General features: G+C 42.1%; 1 protein-coding gene and 1 long non-coding RNA gene across 22 annotated transcripts in view; one reads left to right on the plus strand and one right to left on the minus strand.

Moving 5' to 3' along the window:
* The window catches only part of PLEKHA5 (pleckstrin homology domain containing A5), a 178,303-nt gene extending 155,898 nt beyond the window's left edge, over window positions 1–22,405 (minus strand). For 11 of the 21 annotated variants that reach the window (XM_079992195.1, XM_079992211.1, XM_079992213.1 and 8 more), the window contains exons 1-3: window positions 22,265–22,402; window positions 21,900–21,976; window positions 13,866–13,923 (exon numbers count right to left, since the gene is read on the minus strand). In XM_079992195.1, coding sequence (XP_079848321.1) covers window positions 13,866–13,923; window positions 21,900–21,976; window positions 22,265–22,356 — 227 coding nt within the window. In that variant the 5' untranslated portion in view covers window positions 22,357–22,402. Of the gene's footprint in view, window positions 1–13,865; window positions 13,924–21,899; window positions 21,977–22,264 lie in introns of all 21 variants that reach the window. The other 10 variants (XM_079992203.1, XM_079992198.1, XM_079992202.1 and 7 more) reach the window with 2 other exon arrangements.
* LOC307225407 overlaps window positions 1–23,284 on the plus strand; it is a 503,606-nt gene that overhangs the window by 442,391 nt on the left and 37,931 nt on the right. The gene's annotated exons all lie outside the window — the stretch shown is intronic.

Below are 23,284 nucleotides of genomic sequence, written 5' to 3' on the forward strand. Positions count from 1 at the left end.
CCAGGTGCGCAGCCTGGGAGTCATTTTGGACTCACAGCTGTCCATGGAGGCACAGGTCAAATCTGTGTCCAGGGCAGCTGTTTACCAGCTCCATCTGGTACGTAGGCTGAGACCCTATCTGCCTGCAGACTGTCTCGCCAGAGTGGTGCATGCTCTGGTTATCTCCCGCTTGGACTACTGCAATGCACTCTACATGGGGCTACCTTTGAAGGTGACTCGGAAACTACAACTAATCCAGAATGCGGCAGCTAGACTGGTGACTGGGAGCGGCCGCCGAGACCATATAACACCGGTCTTGAAAGACCTACATTGGCTCCCAGTATGTTTCCGAGCACAATTCAAAGTGTTGGTGCTGACCTTTAAAGCCCTAAACGGCCTCGGTCCAGTATACCTGAAGGAGCGTCTCCACCCCCATCATTCTGCCCGGACGCTGAGGTCCAGCGCCGAGGGCCTTCTGGCGGTTCCCTCATTGCGAGAAGCAAAGCTACAGGGAACCAGGCAGAGGGCCTTCTCGGTAGTGGCGCCCACCCTGTGGTACGCCCTTCCAGCAGATGTCAAAGCGATAAACAACTACCTGACATTCAGAAGACATCTTAAGGCAGCCATGTTCAGGGAAGTTTTTAACGTGTGATTTTACTGTATTTTTGGTTTTTATGGAAGCCGCCCAGAGTGGCTGGGAAGGCCCAGCCAGATGGGCGGGATATAAATAATAAATTATTATTATTATTATTATTATTATTATTATTATTATTATTTTATTTATTTATTTATTTATTTTAAAACTTGCACACCATATGACAAACAGTAAAGTTTGGCCCTAACTAATTAAGTGAATTAACAAAAAAGCAGAAGATTTGTATTCTTGATTGTTGTTCCAGATTCAATGGAGCTCCTTACTTTGGTTTTCCTTCTGAATGCACACTACATTTTTCAAATCAACACAGGGAGTGCAAAAGCTGCCATTGGTTTTTCCAAGAACAGTGGTACCTCGGTTTAAGAACAGCCCTGTTTACAAACCATTCGGTTTATGAACTCAACAAAACTGGAAGTAGCGTCCCAGTTTGCGACCTTTACCTCGGTCTAAGAAGGGAATCCGAACGGTGGAAGGGCACCGGTGGAAGTGAGGCCTCATTGGGGAAATGGACTAAGTTCGTAAACCGAGGTACCACTGTACTTCCCTCCTCTCAACAGCACCACAAATCCCCAGCAAAAGCTGTTGGCTTTCACTGGGCCCCCACTGACCTATCTGAATTTGATGTGTTAACTTGGAGTCTGAGGGGCAAGAAAGGGAGCCACACAGTGACGGAAACAACAAAAAGGAAATCAGAAAGATAGTTGTGCTTCCCCCTGCATTGCTGATCAATTGAAAAGACTGCTGGCTCAACTAATGACTCAAGCTCAGCAAAACTACAGAATACACAACTGCTGACCACCCTGTGAATATCAGATGACAGGCAGTATACAAATCTGATAAATAATAAATAAATAAAATCCTTCATTCCTCATTATTACAGTCTCCTTTGTTCTTCAAGGAAGAGTCTACTCCATATTGTGAAACAGTGACTTAGAATACGCTGCTACAATACTAACATTTGAATTCTGGATGGCTTGTCCCAAAATATTTAAAAGGACAATTTATCCATGGTTTTTCTTGCAATAAAAACATCTAATTGCCAAAACAATGTTTAACAGTGCTCATAAAGCAACACCATTCATATTTACTGTTCTAGCACAACTTTTTGATTGTTCAATTAAGGACATCCCCTGTAAAATTGAGCATACTAAGATTTTGTTTTCTGGAACCAAACTACTTCTTAAAGTGGACCAGTGCAGTGCTTGATCTTAAAATCTGCAACCCTCCCAAAAACCTATATTCCCAATTGTTCTGCAGTGAAACAAAATAAGAGGGAAATCCAGGAAATCAAATCCAAACGTAAGGAAGAAACAGGCGAGATAATCACATTCCGGGATGGCTGCACACAAGTAATTATATTCAAATAGTCATTCCAGGTACTGGGTAGCATCCAAGCAGTTCAGATTGTGAGGATTTAGCTGTTTCAAACAAAAACTCACAAATCAGAATCAGTATCCTCCCACGCAGGAACACACCTGATATGACAGCTCAGCCTGTCTATTCCACAATATACTGCCTCAGGTTTGATGATAACACAGCTAATTTGATGGACAAGGAGAGCTAGAATAACCAGCATACTGCTGATGTATACAGAAAAATGACTACATCACTGTATACTGTATCTAGCCTTTGATCAAATTCAGCAAGCCATAAACTGAACACAAGTAAATTCCATCACAGTAACAGATAGTAGGGAAGTATTATGAGCCTTTAAAATCAAACATATTGTCTTGTTTTCTTCTTTCCATGAAAACGTTCCTGTGCTTGCTTGTTCACCTTTTAATTAATTTCTGATATGCAGGTGCCTGTAAAAACAACAACAATCCTAGTTTGTCCCACAGTTGTTGTTATAGGCTGAAAATTCCTTGCAGCACTCACAACATCAAGCCTTGTTCATTTCTGATCACAGCATTTTCTTCTCACTTAAGCATTAGATACCAAAACTCAAATAGTATGAAATAAACCACTTCCCAGTGACAGCTTCTGAACAGAAGCCATGCTTAACTCATCTGCTTCTTCTGGAAACTCAATAAACAATTAAAACTAAGGCTGGGAATGAAACATCAGCCTTGGAAAAACTATGGAGCAATTTAAAAATTAAGTGAGATTATTAATTGGCTTTAGTGCCTTAAGCATCTTCCCAATTAATCCAATTTAATTTCAGTCTCATAACATTAAGCAGCTTTAAATTAATTTAATTGGCTATATAGAGTAGAGTTTAGTTTTCATATTATGGATGATTACACCCAATACTGTATTACTTTTTACACACACCAGAAAGGTCAAAGAAAATGATTTAGCATATTCTCCATGCAAAATATTTCCACAGTATGATCTAAAATTGAGGGAAGCAAGGGCAACTACAGCTATCCAAACTCTAAGGTAAGGCAGTCTGAGACTTCTTCACAAATAATACTCAAGTACTGGTACGTTCTTTCATTTAGTGTGCAAATGTAGCAATGGTGGCAAAGAAGTCCTACTTCTTCGCCAGTGCTGTCCAGCAGAGCTTTCTATGGCTGTGAAGAACTATTAATTTTTGGTCCTCAAAACAGTTGTGTAGTGAAGGGCCATCTTGAAAAGACAGGAATTGGAGCACAATGTTGAAGTGGCTTGACTCATATCTGAAAAATGAGACCCAAAAGGTGATGCTAGTTTTAGAGTACCGGTACGTTGTCAGCAATATACTGATGACACACCGCTCTGCTTCTCCTTTACTTTTGCAGGTACGGCAGTGGAGGTGCCGGACTGCTGTCTTGCCTGGATAATGGACTGGACGAAAGCCAACAAACTAAAGGTCACTCTAGATAAGACTGAGGTACTGTTAGTGGGTGGTTCCCTATACCAGATAAATGGGCAGATGCCTGCTCTTGATGGGGTTACGTCTGAATCCCTTGCCTGAGGCTCAGGTGGACTCAGTGGCAGCGAGTGCCTTTCATCACCTTTGGCTGGTGGCCCAGCTGAGCCCTATCTGGACAGGGATAGGTGGAGGCGTGGCTGCCAATTAGTTTCCAGGCCCAATTCAAAGTGCTGATTTTGACCTGTAAAGCCTTAAACAGCTCAGGACCACAATGCCTTAAAGGTCACATCTCCCCATATGAACCAACCTTGACCCTGCGTTCATAATCTGAGGCCCTTCTTGAGAGGTCTGAAGGTGACAGCATGAGAACAGGCCTTTTCTGCAGTGGCTCCCCGTTTATGGAATGCTCTTCCCAGGGAGGCTCACCAAGCGCCTTCTTTACATATCTTTAGGCACCAGGCAAAAATGTTTCTCTATAACCAGGCCTTTGGCTGATTAACATTCTATAGCCTTTAATTGTGTTTGTGGGTGGGGGATTACCAGTTTGTTTTTGTTTTATTATGTATTTTGTGTTCTCATTTTGTATTTATATGTTCTTGTATTTTACTATGATCTTGGCAGTAAAATAAAATAAAATAAAATAGCAAAGCAAGCTGCTCCTCTTCCCATTTGAAACTGGTCTAAAGAATACTGCAAGTTTCGATCTTGTTCCCCATACTACTTAATATCAACATGAAGCCACTGGGGGAGTTCATGCAGAGATTAGAACTATGCAGTTGTCCATATATTGATGACTTACTAATACTAATACTAATACTTTATATAATTATATATAATTATAATTATTATTTCCTACTTTTAAAAAAATCTGAAGACAGCCCTGTTTAGGGAAGTTTTTAATGTTTAATGCTGTATTGTGTTTTTAAAATTTGATTGGGAGCCGCCCAGAGTATAAATAAATCAGCAGGGTATAAACAATAAATAAATAAATAAATTATTATTATTATTATTATTATTATTATTATTATTATTATTATTATTATTTTATATCAACTCATTGTCTCATTTCTAACTATCCTAGAAAGGCAACTGAAAGGCAACTGAAAGGCTGAATCACTGTTCTATACATGTGAATGATTTGAGGGGGCAGAACAAGGCGTGGCCTAATTAACAAAAAACAGGAATACTGCAGGGTGGTTAATCCTGGGACCTGGGCAATTTAAGAACAGTCTTCTTTCATACTCCCCACCCCCACCCCACCCATGTTCCAACCATCATCTCAGACCCTCTTCTAGATGTCTTGACCTCATGAGACACAGTTGATGACAACCAGAGCATTCTCTGTGGTGGCACCCACTCTCTCAAATGCCTTGCCAAGGGAGGCATGTCAGACCCTGCCACCATATGATTTCAGACAAGTAGTAAATACATGGCTTTTCAAAAGGGTCTTCAGCTTATTCTTTTTCTGTCTTTGCTTCACTGTTGGATTTAGGCTTCACTATTGGATTTATTACTGGAGAGGATTTTTAAATGTTTCTTACGAATGGACTTAACGGGGTTTGTTTTAATTTAAAATATTGTTTTAGTACTATGACTTGTTAGTCTCTAGTTTCTCAGAAAGTAGGCAGGATGTGCATTTTTGCTGAATGTTTATACCCCTTCATTTTCTCTTACACATTAACAATATCCACAAGTAAGGCATCCCAGATTAAAATAAACAAGTTCTTAGGGAAAACCAAGAAAGGATTTCACAAATTCAGTATTTAGGTACAGATATAAAATGGACTTTTGAAAGAGACAAAGTGTATCCTGAAGTAGCCAAGTAAATTAACTTTCATACTGTATTACTATGGCGGTTGAAGACCCTTATCTAGGATAGCAATCTCATAGATTGACAAGAAGCGCTCATAATTAAAGCATCCTAAAGATGTATCTACCTTTGGAAAATAAAAGGTGCTACCATGTTTTAATTAGCAACTTATTTCACAAGTGCAGACAGCTGCAAGTGAATGCAAGAAACAAGATAGGTAAATGTGGGTCAAACAAACTATTATCCTATGCCTTTTCTCTTCTCACCCCGAAAACTAGATGCATTGCGGAAGATGGTATACTAAGGTGTGATTCTGATTCTTCCGTTCAAAATGTTTGGGGGAACATTATTCTTAACTTCTCATTTAGCTGCCAACAACTTCTATCTTGCTCAAAATAAACTAGATTGACCTTATGTTCGAATTTTTTAAGTGAACAATTCAAAAGAAACAGTTTACGAAGTTACTTTTTCAATAAAAAAAAATCATTAGCTAATAATGCCAAATACCTCTTAAAGAAAAACTCAACATGGGTCTGTTAAGCAAAGCCAATATTAAACCAATATACATTAGCCAACCTGGCCTTTGACTCTTCATCCCAATTTACACAACATCTCCAACTATAAACCCTGTCCTTCAATATATTTCTTATTTTTATTTATTTATTCATTCATTTATTATTATTATTCATTTATTATTATTATTATTTATATGCCAACCTATACTCCAAGGTAGGAGTAAGATGAAGCCATGTCTTTTTTATTGAATTTTTATTGAATTTTCTGTTTTACAACTTAAAATACTCATTTTACATCCTTAAGATATCAATGTCTTCCCTTCCTTTCTTTCCATGGTTCATTTTACATATCATAAATCCCTGCATATTTTACAAAAACTATACAATTCATTATTCTATTATTGCATCCATCAAAAGTTATGTCTTCATCCCCAATCCCTTTATACTTACTTCATCTTTCTTTTTCTTTGACATGCTACCAACTTTTCAGCATTTCTCAAAATGTCTGACCTCTTTCCCCTTTGTGGAACAACATATGCCACTATGAGAGTGATCAGGATGGGAAATTTGTTTATGTATTTGTTCAGGGCAGTAATAAGTTGAAAAAGGAGAACCCAAAACAGCATACAAGTTAAAATACAGAAGAAATATCATTATGATGCCACTATGGCTCTAGTGCCACCTGCTCCACCATATGCTGCAACTCAACCACAAGAGACAGGTTAATTATGTTTCCAAACTCTATATGGTGCAAAAGTCATTCCAGACAGTTCACTTTCCTTGAACTCAAACAGGGAATTGTGGGACAATATAGCAACTTGAAAGCTCAGCTGAGATCTCAGCCCACATGTCCAATGCTATAGATGAAGCATTTTAAGTTTGAAGTCAATGCAAGAGTTAAAACCACAACGTCAATGAAACCTTTTCAATATTATTATAAGTGAGAGTAGATCATGTTTTGAAATGCAGTATTGCCATACTAGGAAGATTCTGTATTATAACACCTGTCAAATTTACCAAAAGCCTATTTTCATAGCAATTGCAGTCACACAGCCACAGCGTAACTGCAACTCTCCCACCCATAGACTTACAAGCAGCAAAAAATCTTCATGTGCCCTCTACAAAAAAGGTGCTCAGGGGGGGGAATGGTACAACATGTGTCCCTGGTAGCCACAGGGAAATCATGTCCTTATTTCTCAGAGAAGTTTAAAACTATTTAAAGAGAAAAGCTTAATGTAGGAACACTGTCTGGTACAGTTTTGTGGGACAAAAACCCTCATCACACAGAGAAAATGCTAGACATACATCACCCAAGATTTAGGTCACTCCCTGTTAACCCCAAAACACAACTAAATAAAATTGGTTCAAGATACATGTTTTCTATACAGAGCATCAATGTCCGTGAAAAATAAAATTATAACAAGGAAAAAAGGCCTATAAACTATAGAGGTAAGCCAATGAAACCAACATTTGCAAACTCTCTGTCATTTATGGTTGCTAAAAGACTGACAAGTAAGAAACAAAGATTTTCATGAATTTAACACTCATGTTCTGTCTGACCTTCACTGTTGCCAGTTAACATCTGTTTGCTTACAGGGAATGTGTGTGTGTGTGTTTGCGCAATTTTTTTTTTAAGCATCTTGTAAATAAAAATGTTTAAGTCTCCAATACTATTGTTTTGGTCTTAAGGCTTTGCAGGAGATTTTTCTTTTAACCCATATTATTGAATTGCAGTATTTATATTCTTCTTCTAATCCAAGTTACAATAAAATTTGAAATCCTTCACTAAGCTCATTAAACACAAAATGCTATCACAACCTTCAGACAAAACCTTATTACCCAAAGCAAACAGAACTCTATTTACCAGTCTGTGTTTTGGAGCTCAAGTCCCATTTGTAATTAGCACAGAACCAAGCTCCAAGAAGAAAACAGATAAGAATATGGATAACAATTGCCCAATGAATAATCATAGCCTCTTAAATGAGTCAAAATGTCGACATATAATTTGAAACACTTGTCCAATATCTGGGGGGGAAAAATCATGCTTGACGTTCATTTTCTCAAAACCTCAATTATCTAGCATGTTTTACTGAATCAAAGCCATAAAAGTACAATACCACTCTCAGCAACACACCCATTAAGCACACCAAGAACTTATTAGATGCATCACCTAAAAACATTTTCAAAGGCTTGATTTCAAACATGGATGAGCATAACATATTACACACACTGAAAGCAAAATCATTAAATATTCTTATTAAACCAGCATGTTGAAATTATACTTAATATTGTCATCAAGTTTCCTAATCTTACACACATTTTCATATAGCCCTCTAATGGGCTACAATTACAACCAGAGGGGAAAAAATATTCAATGAATGCATGTAGGAAAGCAGTGAACAGTTCTATTAGCAAACATATCCAACAAATGAATTTAAACTCAAAAATAACTTTAGAATGAAAGGGCCTATTATATTTAATTATATCCCCAATAAGAATATCATAGGTTTAGATATGTTGAAAATACAGTAGTTTGTAGAAAGCTAGACTACTTATATGGCTAACAGCAAATTGCTCATCACTACGTTTTGAGGGAGGGCAATTGTAGAGTTTTTGGAAGGCTCAGAGTGGCAAGAAAAAGGGGTCCCTCTTATATAATACTACCACTGCCCCACCATTAAAACTGCCACCCCACCCCCCAGCTTTCTCAAGCTCACCTATCAACATGATGGATATGAAAATGTCTACAGAGCACAAATGGGAACAATATTCTTACCCATGTGCTCCATCATCCTTTCAGTACCTTTCCAACTAAGTATATGCATGTGGAATCTCCTTCCTTTGGCACTGCTCATGTGAATAACTTTTACAGATACTTGCCAGCAGTGCAATGCCCCCTTCTCAAATGCTGAACAACACTGAAATATTCAATACATAAACATTTGACTAGCTATGTTCAAGCTCTATGAGTGCATTCTGATTCAAATGATCTATTTTTAATAAGTGTTTACTTCACATCAAGCCAAAATGGCTTGAAGGCCTCCCTGGATTTAAGACGACTGATGCTTTAGTTCATTGGTATTTTTTCTGAAGCTTTTCCACACACAGAATACATGCCAATTATTGGATCATTTAAGTCAGAAATCAAAAGTATCTTTTTTGTCAGGGAAGATGGAGTACATGAGTGAGTTTGTGAGCATGTATTTTCCCCTTGGCCATAGTTTTGCATAGGGTCCCTTCTAGGGGTATAAGGATGGGATCCCTGCATATGTTGCAGGGGGCAGGTTAGGAGGCATGTCATGGGCAGGGTCCCTGGAAGACCCTTGTTTGCTTTTGTGGTTGTGTGTCTAGGAAGTTGCTGAGCAGGGTGGAAGGCCTGGTTCACAATCTTACCCTTTTTGTATCTAAAATAGTTAAGTAGTATGAGCCCCCATAGTAAACTGTACCTATGCAACTTTCATAGTTGGAACGTTAACCAAATTATTCATGCCTCATGGAAAATATACGTGGAAAGTGTTAAGTCCCAGCACAGTGGACAACATATGTGGAAAGTAGTATGGCCTGAGATCCAGAATAGTGTAGCTTGGGAAGGGGGAGAAGCTGTCATCATTGCTATATAACAGTAAAAATCAGGCCATAGTTAGATTGCTGCTTGGAGAGAAAAGGATCCCAATTAGTTAATGCCAGTGTAAACTTCCATCTTTGATAAACCATAGAAGTGCCCTTACAATTTAATAAAGAATCTGATTATTCATGCTGCAGAGCAAAAATCAATCTTCAACTAGTAAGGATTAAGGGGAGCTCTTGTCGAGAGATATTATCTCAAATCCAGCTATTAGAACATTCTTGCACCTGCCTATGAAGAACATGTCACCAACAAAAGTGGATAAACTGTCAGCCTAATGTGGCACAGTAGTGAAGTTTTGCTATTCATATGGCAATAGTGCAAACACAATGCATTCTCCAAAACATGCATATTTTTTCAGGCAGATTCATACAGCACCCTATTCCCATGTTTGCCAAGAGTGCTGCAGAGAAGGGGAACATATGCTTTTCTGAGCTTTGGAACAATATTTAGATAATTATTTCAATGACAACAGAACAAGTTGATGTTCAAGTACTATCAGCAACACGTCTTTCAATTAGCAGTTCTGATAACATCCTGTACTTAACATGCCACAAAAGCTGTACGATGAAATGATTTAAAAAAAATATTTTCAGCAGTAAAAGCACTTTTAAAAATTAAATTTGTACACTGCCCTTCATCCAAAGATCACAGGACAGTTCACAACATAAAAATACAAAATGAGAACACAAAATACATAATAAAACAAAAACAAACCAATAGCCTCCCTCCCACAAATACATTTAAAGGCCATAGAAGGTTAATCAGCTAAAGGCCTGGTGATAGAGAAATGTTTTCGCCTGGTGCCTAAAGATATGTAACAAAGGCACCAAGTGAGCCTCATATGGGGTTGATTAATATGGGGAGAGGCAGTCATTTGAGCATTGCATACCTGAGCTGTTTAAGGCTTTATAGGTCAAAACCAGCACTTTGAATTGGGCCCAGAAACTAACTGACAGTCAGTGCAGTCAGGCCAGAACTGGTGCAATATTCTCAAACTGCCTTGTCGCAGAGAGCAGCCTAACCACTGATGTTTGCAACAACTGAAGTTTCCAAACAGTCTTCAGAGGCAGCCCTACATGTAACACATTACGGTAATCTAATCTCGAGGGTACTAGAGCATAGACAACAGAAGTTAAGTTGTCCCTGTCCATAGGGGCACAACTGGGCCACCCGCCCAAGCTGATGGAAGGTACTCCATGCCACTTGAACCATTGCAAAGATGTGCCAGTCACCCCTTAGACAGCCACACCAGAAGGATACCATGGTCGATGCTAAAGCTTTACATCATATGAACTGTACACAACTGTACAGAAGTAGAACAGTGCATATAGGAAAACAGGGGGGTTTGTTAATAACATAACTATAAATAGGAGAAGATAGGATACATTCTGTAATTTACAGCACAATCCTATTCATATTTACTCATATGCAAGTCACACCATCGGAAATTGTAAGCGTGCACAGGACTACAGCCTCAGATTACATTTGCATTGTTGAAAAAACTATTCTCTTGCCAAGCCCACACTTGTTAAGATACAGGGAAAAGGACAGAATAGCAATGAGAACCAGACTCAGGTACTTAAACATGTAACCCTGCATTTTAACCATTAGAATACCTTTAGAAACATGTTTAAAACTGCCTTGAAGGAACATCACTTCCTCTCTCCTGGGGTCACAATGAAGGCAGAAATTAGTAAGCACTCAAATATGGTTTGGAACATCTAACTCTCAAGAGGAAGTGAGAGAGTCTCGACTACAAAATGACTTTTATGCACAATACTCCAATCCTGCAAGCATTACTTCTTCAAGATAAGCTCCATGGATTTCAATGGTTCAAACATATGAATGTTAGAATTGCAGCCTCTGTGGCACTCAATCATTGTAAAGTTAACGATATTAGTGGGACTACATGAATGCACGCTAGCTATGATTTACCCCAAGGCTTTGCAAATACTATCTTCCACGCAAGACTTGACACAAAAGCTGAACATTTATAGCTTCTTACCTCATCTTCCTAGTCATAAATATTCTTTTTAAATAAATAAAAAACATAGGAAGCTGTTCTACACCAGGTCAGACCACTGGTCACTCTAGTTCAATACCACCTACACTGAAAACCTCGAACTCCTGTCAGTCAATAGGCAGTCTCTTCCCAATCCTACTTGGAGATGCCCAAAATTGAACATGGGACCTTCTGCATGCAAAGCATGAGCCCTGCACTGAGCCCCAGTCTTTATGCTTCAAGTCAAATTTAATGGATGTTTCTTCCCAACCAAGGTGGTAAAACTGAAAACCACACAGAATCTTTTCCCAGAGTCCTCACAAGACCTGTTCTCTGCTATTATTGCAAGCCTGTCTCCCCATGGTAAAAGGCAGATAAGGCAACATGCAGCAGTATCATTGTTATTGTTGTTATTAAAAATTATTGCATGCTTTTTTTACTAAGGTAATTCAAAGCAACTTAAATTTAAACAGACATGAAAGAAAAACAAATAACAATCTACAATACAATCTTTTTTAAAAAGGGGGGGGGCAGGAATCAAACATTCCAGAAGAAAGCCACAGATTAATAAGAGCCAAAGGCCTGGCAAAAAAAGAAATGCAAATGTAGCAGAGAAAGCTATGTACAGTAATGATGGCACCAGGGAAGCTTCCCTGGAAGTGACATTTCACAAGCAGGGAGCCACCACAGAAATGGCCTGTTCTCATGTTGCCACTATGTAGACATCCCAAATAAGGGGCACATGAAGAAGGGCCTCATATAACAATCACAAGGTCCATGTTGGTTCATATGGAGAGAAGCAGTCCTTGAGCTATTGGGGTCCTGAGCCAAATAAGGATTTAAAGCTCAAAACCAGCACTCTGAATTGGGCCCAGAAACTAACTGGTAGCCAATGAAGTCGGGCCAGGGCTGGTGTCATGCACTCAGACTGTCTTGCTGACAATGTACTCCAGGACTCCAGATGACTCCACTAAGCGGTTTCATGTAGTTGTTAAACCGTATACAAGATAAAACCTAACCCTGCAGAAACACACAATGAAGACTCTCTGGGCCTGAACAGCACTCCCCAAGCAGCAGCCTGTGGAAACAATCATCTGAGTTGATCTAGAACCACAGCAAAGTGCTGCCGCTCACCCCAACTCAGGTAGCCACTCCAGAAGGATACCATGGCCAGTGGTATCAAAAGCTACTGAGAGATTAAGGAGAATTAACAGGGCGCCGCGTCTCTCCTGACACAGGTCATCATTCCAAAGCATTTTCCATGCCAAAGCTGGGGTTAAATGTCAATTGAAATGGCTCTAGAAAATTCGTCAAGGCGTGCCTTGAACGTGTGCAACATACTAAAGAGCTAAGACAAGCAACAGACAAGGACAGGGATTTTAAAGTATTTCCTCATCCATAAATATCTAGCTATATTACCCATCAAACCAACTGAACAACTCAAAACATATAATGATCCGTGGGAAAAACTTTATCACTTGGAGGCATGCTGTAAAATGTGAGGTGTAGATCAAATTAAGCCAGACAAGATTTAAAGCCCCCTAAAACTCCAAATGCTTTTGAATACGGTTTTGGTAGCAAGGAAATCTTTCTGCGGCAGCAGATGTTAAACACTGAACTGTGAGTGGAAGGGAAACATGTTCCAACTGTGATAATAGGAAGGTCTATGATGGGTCTCATGCTTCTGCTTGTGTAAGAACATATTTGGATAAAGTTTCTTTTTTCTTGTACATCTTTCCAATGAAATATTTAAAAACAGCACTTTTGTGAACAGCAGATACCTTCTGCAAGCAGAAGACACTTTTGGGTTCAACCCAATATTTTTCAACACAGTTTACTGAAGCATAACACGACCGCATAGTAACCACACAATTATCCTGTCTTTTTTTGAAGGCTAACTTTGTTTGGTGGTACAACTTTCGTCTAGAATATTCAAAATACTTTAAACATTATAAATCCCTGAAAGCTAGGGCCCCAGCTGTATAAATCACAACAAAAGACAATGAAACCTCTGGCAAATTGAAAGTTTAAAATAGAATTAAGCATGGCTTGGTGTAAGCAATATATGTTAATATATTTAAAAGTGGAGTAATGATCTAAGTGGTATGTAGGAGTGAGCGTGTTAAGTTTTGATGTGAAATCAGGTTCCCACATAGCTATGGAGCATTACGAACATGAGATGCATGCATAAGTGGCCTCGGACAAGTTGCTATTTCACAGTCTACTCTACCTCAGAGGAGCACTGCAAAAATAAAAAGACATGATGTCACAAATGCCAGTCTACCCTCCTTGAAATCTTTATCATACAATTATGCCATTAACATTCCAAAATCCCATTCTACAGGATACTTTCACATATGCATATAGCCATTTCACTACTCTCAATGTGCACAGCATATAATTCCATAAGAGGACATACGACCATACGGAGATTCAGCAGCATATTCCATAATGTATTTAAATGTAGAATCTTACTTACTTTATGTAGTATCTTGCACCTTCAAATGTATAGGCCTCTTCCCAGCCTGTGGGTAGGTCTAAGAAGCAATACAAAGAGCATTTGATCACATGACAGAACCAGTTGAATGTAACCAAGTGCATTTTTAATCTATGCTTTTATCTGTACACATACTAGTGGTTGAAATTCCAAAAAACAGCCAATAAGTATGGGGAAGCCATTCTGCTTTACACCCACATAAAGTATGTTAGATCCAAACTCAGAAGTGGGGCCACTGCTAACTGAGCCAGCTTTAATATGACAGAGGGAAAACAAGTCTTTAAAATAGAATTTGATATATACAGTGATACCTCTGGATGCGAATGGGATCTGTTCCGGAGTGCCATTCACATCCTGAAGAACACGCAACCCGCGTCTGCGTGTGCGCGGGTCGCAATTTGCTGCGTCTGCGCATGACGTCATTTTGAGTGTTCTGTTACTTCCGCGTCGCTGCGGAGCACAACCCGAAAACGCTCAACCCGAAAACGCTCAACCCAAAGCTACTTTAACCCGAGGTATGACTGTACCACCGTTTTGCTGCTGTAAATTCCATTGGCTTGCAGGTCATATGACACAGCTGAACATAGTTAGGATCTAATTTATACCTCTCCCCACCTAGTTCCACCCACACCACTCCTCCAGCATGCTAATTTTTCAGGGTTTATGCTGGTGTAAAGTAAGGTATGGTAAAAGACCCCTGGACGGTTAAGTCCAGTCAAAGGCAATTATGGGGTTCAGCGCTCATCTTGCTTTCAGGCCAAGGGAGCCGGGCGTTTGTCCACAGACAGCTTTCCGGGTCATGTGGCCAGCATGACTAAACCGCTTCTGGTGCAGCAGAACACTGTGATGGAAACCAGAGCACACGGAAACGCCATTTACCTTCCTGCCACAGCGGTATCTATTTATCTACTTGCACTGACATGCTTTTGAACTGCTAGGTTGGCAGAAGCTGGGACAAAGCAACGGGAGCTCACCCCATCACACGGATTCAAACCGCCAACCTTCTGATCAGCAAACCCAAGAGGCTCAGTGGTTTAGACCACAGCACCACCTGATCCCTTGTGTAAAATACACTGGTTTGGGATCAACCAGCTTAGATGTGGGTGGGCGAGGATGAGGGACTTACACCAGCATAGTCTGGCTGAGAATAAGATCCACTTGATCCTAATTCACCCATCCCAACAGATGTTGTGCTTGGATTGGTCTCTTAGACAAATATTCCTGAAACTATTTGTACATTAGACTTTGTCTTATATTCCATCACGTGGAGTTTTTTTTTTTAAAATAATATTTATTAAAGATTTTCAAATATAACAGAAAAAGAAAAACATCCAAATTTAAAACCTAATTTTCATTGGCATCCTTCCAGGACTTCCCCTCCCCTCCCCCTCTTGTATTCCAATTCTTTCAAATAGATTCAACAAATTCTTACCCCAAATTTTAAAATTTTTTGTCACTGACCCAATTTAAAAAATATTTTCCCATCCCCTAAAATCGACCTGTTCCCTTCCACGAGTTCCCCTCTTTAATATGCAACACAGATTAAAATAAACAGAAAAATAGAAAAAAGAATAAAATGTAATTTAACACCCTTTGGATTCCAAATTTCCCTCCCCCCTTTCCCGGTTGCGTTCCCAATGTCCGTCAATATCTACTGTCATCCTGGAGCTCCCACATCTAAACCACAGTCCTTCAACAGTCCGCTTTGCCGTCTTTTTATTAGTCTTTGCCGTCTTTTGGTCATCTTTGATTTCACATGTCCGATCTTGGAAGGAGTCTATCTTCCAACTTTGTCCAGTTCTTGTTATTCTTGTTGTTCTCTCTCCTCCTCTTTTTTTTTTTCCTGCTCTCCTGCACAAATGTTCTAATTCCAAAAAGCTTCTAATTCCTCTGCAGAGGCTTCGTTATTCAGGAACAAAACATTACGTCAAGTCCCTTCCATTCTTCAATAGATAAATCTATTGTCTCCTTTAGTGTGTAGACCTCTGTAGACAAAATAGTGTTCCATTTCTGCAGTTTCCCAGGAGATAAAAAGTCCTATTCAAATTCGATGCCAACAATACTTGTAGTGTTCCACAGCTCCTCTAGAGGCATTATAGTAACTCAGTTTCCTTCCCGATCACACCCAACAGTCAAAGTAACTTATTATTCCTTGTTTTAAACAATTTATATCCAATTTGTAACAAATGTGACCAGCAAAGTCCTCGTAAGTTCTCTTTTTGTTCTTCCGCTTTGACAGCTCCTTTGACAGCTGTCAAAACCTCTATTTCTCCTCTCCCGACGCTCTTACGGATCGCTCCCGGGGTTTCCGGGGGGGGGGGGTTGCCTTTTAATTCACATTCCACTTTTCTCCTCCAGCCCAGTCTTATAATTTTCCATCGCGAAGTTAATAATTTTGTCAAAAAAAGGTTGCATTCGATCTTAGTTGTCAAATCCTTTGCTTTAGCTCCTCTACAACAGGGGGGAGGCTGACTTCCTTTTTGCACCTCCCCCGCTCGCTCCGAATTTAAAAAGAATTTTTCCCCTTTTTTAATCCAAGTTCCAATTACTCACGGGTTATTCTTTTAAAGTCCAAATTTTCAATGGAAGAAGTCAGCGCTCTCCATCGAATGGCATGCGGCTTCGCTCGGCAGGGGAAGCGGAGGACTCACAGCACCCCCCCCCCGTCACCCGCTCCGCAGCCTTTAAAAAGGCTCCTTCGCGGGTCGGGGGGACGCAAACGGTGCCCGCCGAGTCACCATGCCCATGGGTTTCAGCGCCCATGGTTTTTGAGGGTCCCCGCGTCGCCGGCGCGGTAGAACCCAGCCCCTGCCGAGCAGGCTCCCTCCGGAGCTCGGAGGGAGTCCGCCATTCGGCGATGGCGCCAACCCGGAAGTTCCCATCACGTGGAGTTTTGTCTAGCATCAGCAACATACATCAGTACTAGTTTAGATGCACATATTACTTTAGACACTACTTGTAGTCATGTAACTATCAGCTGTAACATATTTGAACACAAGTCACTCTAAGAACAAGATTGCACTCTAAGTCACAAACTTCCAAAATGGTAGCTGGGTAAGAATCACAACAGAAGCTATTTGTTATGACAGCATAGTTACATCATCTTGCCATATCTTCAAGTTGAGCTTGCAAGTGTTCATAGACCAGACAATACTATAGAGAATTTATTCTCACTACTAATCCAGTGGCAGAGGAAGAGAAATACGGTGTTTCTCTCTAGTCAGCAATGGAGCATAAATCACTAAAGGCTCTTTTAAGAAGAGGAATCAAAATCAAAGCTTGTCCTCTTCTTCCACTAGAAAAATGCAAAACCAGAGAAAAAAATAGTATGCTTTTTTAATCATAAGCTTCACTGCCTAAAATAATCACTTAGCCAAGAGTACTGTATTTTCCTTTGTTGTCTTAATACATCTGGCTTTGCTTACTGCGATACGTAACACCTGTCTTTTTTAAGCTGCAGTACATAGCATGAAACAGAACAACACCAGTCTAGTAACCAAAATGTTTATAGGAGATACAATCTTTTGGAGAAATATTTTATGCCAGTATGAGGCATTTCAAGCAGTAGTTACAGCAAACTTGTATCAGGGAATATTACACAAGCTAGAGTAAAAAAGCTTTCCACATTCATTCCCATGTAAGAAAAAGAACAGCAGGTCTGGTTGGTATATTAGTACGATCAGTTATCCAAATATTATCATAAGACTATTCGGAATTCACCATGCCAGCAGTATGAAGCATTCCATTTGCCAAAAAATAAGTTTGGTTCATTACCTTAAAATATTTTTAAGCCAACAAAAAAACCTGACTTTTCATGGAAGTTGCTAACATGTTTTGGCATAACTGGCAAATTGATGAAGCAGAGAAACAATGTGCATGGTGGAAACAGAATGTATTGAAAATGTGATCAGAGAAAAAAAGCTTAAACACAGTGGGAGAACATACATCACCTAATGAATGCCAAGTGTGAAATGCAACTACATTCAACATTGACCTCCAAATGTATCTGGCTATAAACTATTCCAAGACATTCCACACAAATATGACTAGGAAGGGTGATAAACAGAACACAAGAACCTCTCCTCCAAAATTTCTCCCAGGTCACATGCAGTAAAGACAAAAGAGCAATGCAATGTGTGAATAAGAAACATGCAAACAAGATGTACCAACTGAACGTCTCCAGGCTGCCCTCTCTTTCCTTTTTCCCTACAACAGGTATTTACACCAGTGAAAAACAAAAACTGCATTTCTAAATACCCACCTCTCAACAGCCAGTGTACTGTGCCAGCAGGTAGCAAAGCAAGAAGCTTTGCTTTAAATCCCTTTTCCAGCCAATCCCTCTTTCTGCTGCTACTCTTCTCCAGAGAAACAAATGGCAAAGGAGACAAATTCTACCTTCCTCTCCTCCCCAGTTATTCCTCAAGCTCCTGCCCCCACTTTCTCAGTCCCACCATTCCCCACCCACTCTCTTATCCTAGATTGAGAGGGAATGTTTCTAGGTGAATGCACTTGAGTGCTATCTATGAATTTCACAAAGCAGTCATCATTAGATGCCAAGCTCTAGAGATCATGATGCTGAAAAGCTATGAGCAGGTGATTTTGTGTTCTGCTCAGGGAGGAAGCTTTAAGCATACAGACTGTGCGACTGTAAGAGAGTACAGAAGAGGAATCCATTGGCTGTGAGCTACTTTCAAGAAGCATAGCAGTTATAATATAAAAGGCAGACCAAAAGGTAGAAGAGCATGTACCGGTATACATTAACCAAGACAACCGAAAGCTTGTACAATTATTTCATTTTTGATAGCAGACTTTTGTAACACTTTAACTGCAGAGAACATTTCACCATTGCAGACAGATTCATTATTCAACCTGCACTTGAGTGCTGCTGGTTAAATGTGATTTTCTTCCCATTAGCCTACAATGCATTCAGATACCCTGAATGGCTAGGCAACTGTCACAGGATCATACTGAATAATTAAGGTAAAGGTAAAGGTACCCCTGCCCGTACGGGCCAGTCTTGACAGACTCTGGGGTTGTGCGCCCATCTCACTTAAGAGGCCAAGGGCCAGCGCTGTCCGGAGACACTTCCGGGTCACGTGGCCAGCGTGACATCGCTGCTCTGGCGAGCCAGAGCCGCACACGGGAACGCCGTTTACCTTCCCGCTGGTAAGCGGTCCCTATTTATCTACTTGCACCCGGAGGTGCTTTCGAACTGCTAGGTTGGCAGGCGCTGGGACCGAGCAGCGGGAGCGCACCCCGCCGCAGGGATTCGAACCGCTGACTTTTCGATCGGCAAGTCCTAGGCGCTGAGGCTTTAACCCACAGCGCCACCTGCGTCCCACTGAATAATTAACTGTCCCTTAATTGAGGAAAATAAACATTTCCCTATAGCCATACTGCACAAAGTGTTTATAAATGTCTATATTTGTTTTATCTACTTGCAGAACAGAATAGGGCAGCACAAAGGAAGTAGGAATAGATTCAAGAAGCAAGACAAGGGAGAAACAGCTTCTTGCTAAAGTTTCATCTGGCTATGTTGAAGATCTTAAAGCAGTTCAGAAAGCTTGTCCAGTGGGTGGAGATGCGACCACTGAAGAGAGCTGCCGATTTCTCTGCAGCTTAGCAGAGTAGTAGCTAGATTTTGGAGGAACACAACTAAGTTGATAAGAAAACAGATGTGAGGTTAGCTGAGCAAGGGCAGGGATAGCAATTCAGAAGCTGAAATCCAGGAGCCAAGTGGGAAAAGATTAGTATGGGTTTAGTCTCCCAAAGAAGAGAGAAGGATTATGGGGTTGGTTACTAAAGAGAATTTGCACAGCAGAATGACAGATGAGGATAATAACAGTAAGGGATAGCCAATGGCTAACAAGTCAGCGAAGAAGATATACTTGGGGGGGGGGCGTGAATAAGGCAATTAGTAAACTGGACATTTGAGAATAAATACTGCTTAGGAGTACAAATATAATGAAGGACTGGAAGGCCAATGGGAAATAAGGCAAAGAAAACTGCCTAGTTAGGGGTGGGTGAGATTAAGGGTTAATTGGTATTGTGAATCAGTGCAATTTAATTAACTAGGATGGCATGACAGTACGGTAATAGAGGTGAGCCAGACAAAGACGATGTTTATGTGTCAGTTCTTAGGGAAAGTAGAGTTGCGGGAGTTAAAATTATTGAGGAGTGTCACACATTTCTCTTAAGGGCATTTGAGCCTCTTGTGTGTCATTTTCCACCAAGCCAGATGTTCATCCAAGCCAGAAAAGCAGAAGACAGTCATTTTCACATTAGATGTGAAATCTGTACTTTGCAGTCACACTATAGACCAGCTTCAAACAAAGTTAGCCTGAAGTGTGCACTCCTTACTTCCTAGACTAGAGGATGGGCTATCAACAGAAGATTTAGGAATTAAGGAAGTGTCACTGAAGAGACAGAGGGCCCATGGGGAGGGGGTGGCAGGAAACAACTGAGAGATCAGTTAGTTTTGAGAATGCAGACTATGAGGCTCATTGGAAGGAAAGTTACAGTAAGCCAGTAGGATAATGTGTAGGAAGTGAAGGGTCAGAGACAACTAACTCAAAAGATGCTGTGAAAACACAAAAGACTGAAATGGCAGGTACTTGGAGAAAGGGGGCACAGCTGGTTTTAGTTTTTGATTAAAGGGTGTGGGATAGTATACCTGTACACTACTTTCAAGTGGTCATTGAAAAGGGAGGGAGGGAGTTAAGAGATTTTGAAGCACAAAATAGTGCCTTCCAAGGGTGGGTCATTGCGGTCATTAGGAGTTTTTTGTGGAGGAAGAAGAACAAATTATTAATACCAGGCTTGTGGCCTGAATTTGAATGTGAAGCCAAAGCATTTTGGTGAAAGAGAATTCTCTCTCTACTTTGGAAACATGTAGCAAATGATTGGAGTAATTAGATGGGGAAGCAGTTGAGCAAAGAGATGGGTTACAGGGAGACAGACAAGGGCCTATGAAAGAAAGGGGGAGGGGAGATGAGTGATCACTGAGCATGAGTTGTCATTTTGCCCCTCCCCAAGGAAGGTGAGGACAAAAGCTCCAGTCAACAGCAAAAGAAGAAAAAAGGTTAAGTAAAGTTAATGAGGGGTACAGACAAGTCAAACTGGATTATGGTTGGAAGCAAGAAGAAAAGTGAGCCAAGACGTTCTGCAAGTTTAGTGATTTTTTAAGCACATGTAGAGGAAAACCCAGTGGCAGAGGCCGAGTCAAGATCGGAACTGTGGTCCAAGAGGTAGCAGAGACAGGCTTATATGAAGAGGGTCTGCAATGCCAAATTGAAGGGATTGAGTGAGGAAAAGCTCAAATGTGTGTGTGGTTTTATATGAAGCCCCCCACAAATTGGAGGGATTAAAATGTGGCGAGTGTGACTGAGTGGTGGCTCTATTTGGAGGGGGGACAAGAAGTGGTATGAAGTTTCCCCCCAAGGACAAGAGATGGATTTACAGGCGTGGGGGAATTGGGGTGATTCACTGTGGTGCTTTGGTATGAAGAGCCCACCTCGCCCAAGCTGAAGGGTTTTTAAACATGGAGAGAGGAGTCGACAGCACCTCCAGGCCAAATGTTTAAAGGAGGGGGAAAGCGCCACAGAGAGTGACTCAGTGTCAGCTTTCAGGTCCACAAGAAGGTTTTAAGCACATGAGGAGGATGTGAGGGTGTGAGAGAGGGGCTGTGTATCTGTGCGTAGGAGAAAAACAGTGTGTGAGAGGAGAGCAAGAAAAGAAGGGCTAGGCAGGTAAGTCGGGGAGGAAAATCGAGAAACCCACCTCCACCTCTTTCTTTCTTTCTTTCATCACTCACTCTATTCCACCTTCCCTGCAAAGATATCTCTACACTCTTTTCCACGGAGGGCTTGTGAGGACACGGGAAGGGGGGGGGGCTGAAAGAGCATGACACACAGAGAAGAGAGGGAGAGGGAAAGAGAGAGAGAAAAGGGAGGGAGAAAGTGGGGTTAGCGCCGCTTCCGAGCGGGCTGCGCCGTTTTGTATTTTTTCTTTCCTTACCTGGGCTGCGGCGGTGCCCGGTGATCGCCGCCTCTCCCGTCAGCGGGTGCAGCCAGGTCGTGCTCTTGGCTTCCTCGCTAAGGGGAGAAAACACAGGGCGGCGCGTGAGAGGAGGAGGAGCGCGCGGCGGTGACCCGACCCCGGCCGGACCCTAAAGCCGACCACGACGACCCTCCCTCAGAACCACCCCGGGTCGCCTCAGCAGCGCCGCCCCACAGCCTCCTTCGACGCCCCCACCCCGGGCAGGCGGGCAGCCCCGGAGCCGCCGCTCCTCTCCTCCTCCTTCCCCTCAGGGTCAGGCATCCCTCCTTTCCCGCCTCGCGTCCCTCGCCGCCACCGCTCCCGCCGCCTTCGCTCCCGCTTACTTGATGAAGAAGACGCGGCCGCCGCGGCTGATCCCGTAGCTCCAGCAGGCGGGCAGCGAGCGCAGCCGCTCCGCGCTCAGGTCCGCCGCCATGTCCGAGCGCGGCGGAGGAGGAGGCGGCGGCGGCAGTAGCAGCCGGGGCGAAAGCGGCGCGCGCGCGGGCACGGGAAGGAAAGAGCGCGAGGCAGTGGGAATGGGCGGGGGAGGGAGGGAGGGAGGGAGCGCCGCGCGCCGCCGCCGTCAACACAGCCGCCGCCACCGCGCGCGCGCCCCTCCGCGAGCGAGCCAGCCGAAAACACCTGGACGGCGGCGCGAGCTTGGAGTGAGTGAGAAAAGACAGTTGGGGAAAGGCGGGGGGGGGAGAGAGAGGAGGAGGAGGAGGAGAGAAGCCCATGGAGGGAGGGCTTATCAGCCGCCAATCAGCACCGAGCTCTCCTGCCACGCTCCTCCTTCTCCTCCGCCTTCAGCTCTTCTCCCTCCCGCCTTCCGGAGCCGACTCAGTGGCTCGCGAACGCGCGCCGCGAAGCCCCGCCCACCGTGGATTCTTTAACCCCGCCTTGAAATTAAAGTGGGGAGGGGGAAACCCAACAGCGCGCCTCCTATAGGCGACCAGCGGAAGTTACGCGCTCCCTTGTTGCTTAAAAAACTCCTGGAAGGGCGAAGAGGGGCTTGGAGAGAGAGAGAGAGAGAGAGAGAGAGAGAGTGAGTGTGAGAGTGAGAGTGTGTGTGTGTTTTATAATGCTTATTTTTAAGGGATCGTTAACTATTTCACTCACACCAGCACGCAGTCTCTACACATAAGTGAGGCCATGTCGTCCGCACACTGGTGTCGTCGCCCCCCCCCCGCAACATGCACGCGCGTTAGCGCTAGTCAGTGAGCCATAGCAAAATGTGAGAAAGTGAATTATCGTATTTATACTAGCCTCCTTTTTATTTTCTTTTTTAGATTTTTCTTTCTCCATCCCCCGCCTCCCGAGAGTCGGTGGCATTCAATGGGCAGCGGAGTCATTGGGGGTGTTTG

Source organism: Podarcis cretensis, assembly GCF_951804945.1.
Source record: "Podarcis cretensis genome assembly, chromosome: 10".
Lineage (NCBI taxonomy): Eukaryota > Metazoa > Chordata > Lepidosauria > Squamata > Lacertidae > Podarcis > Podarcis cretensis.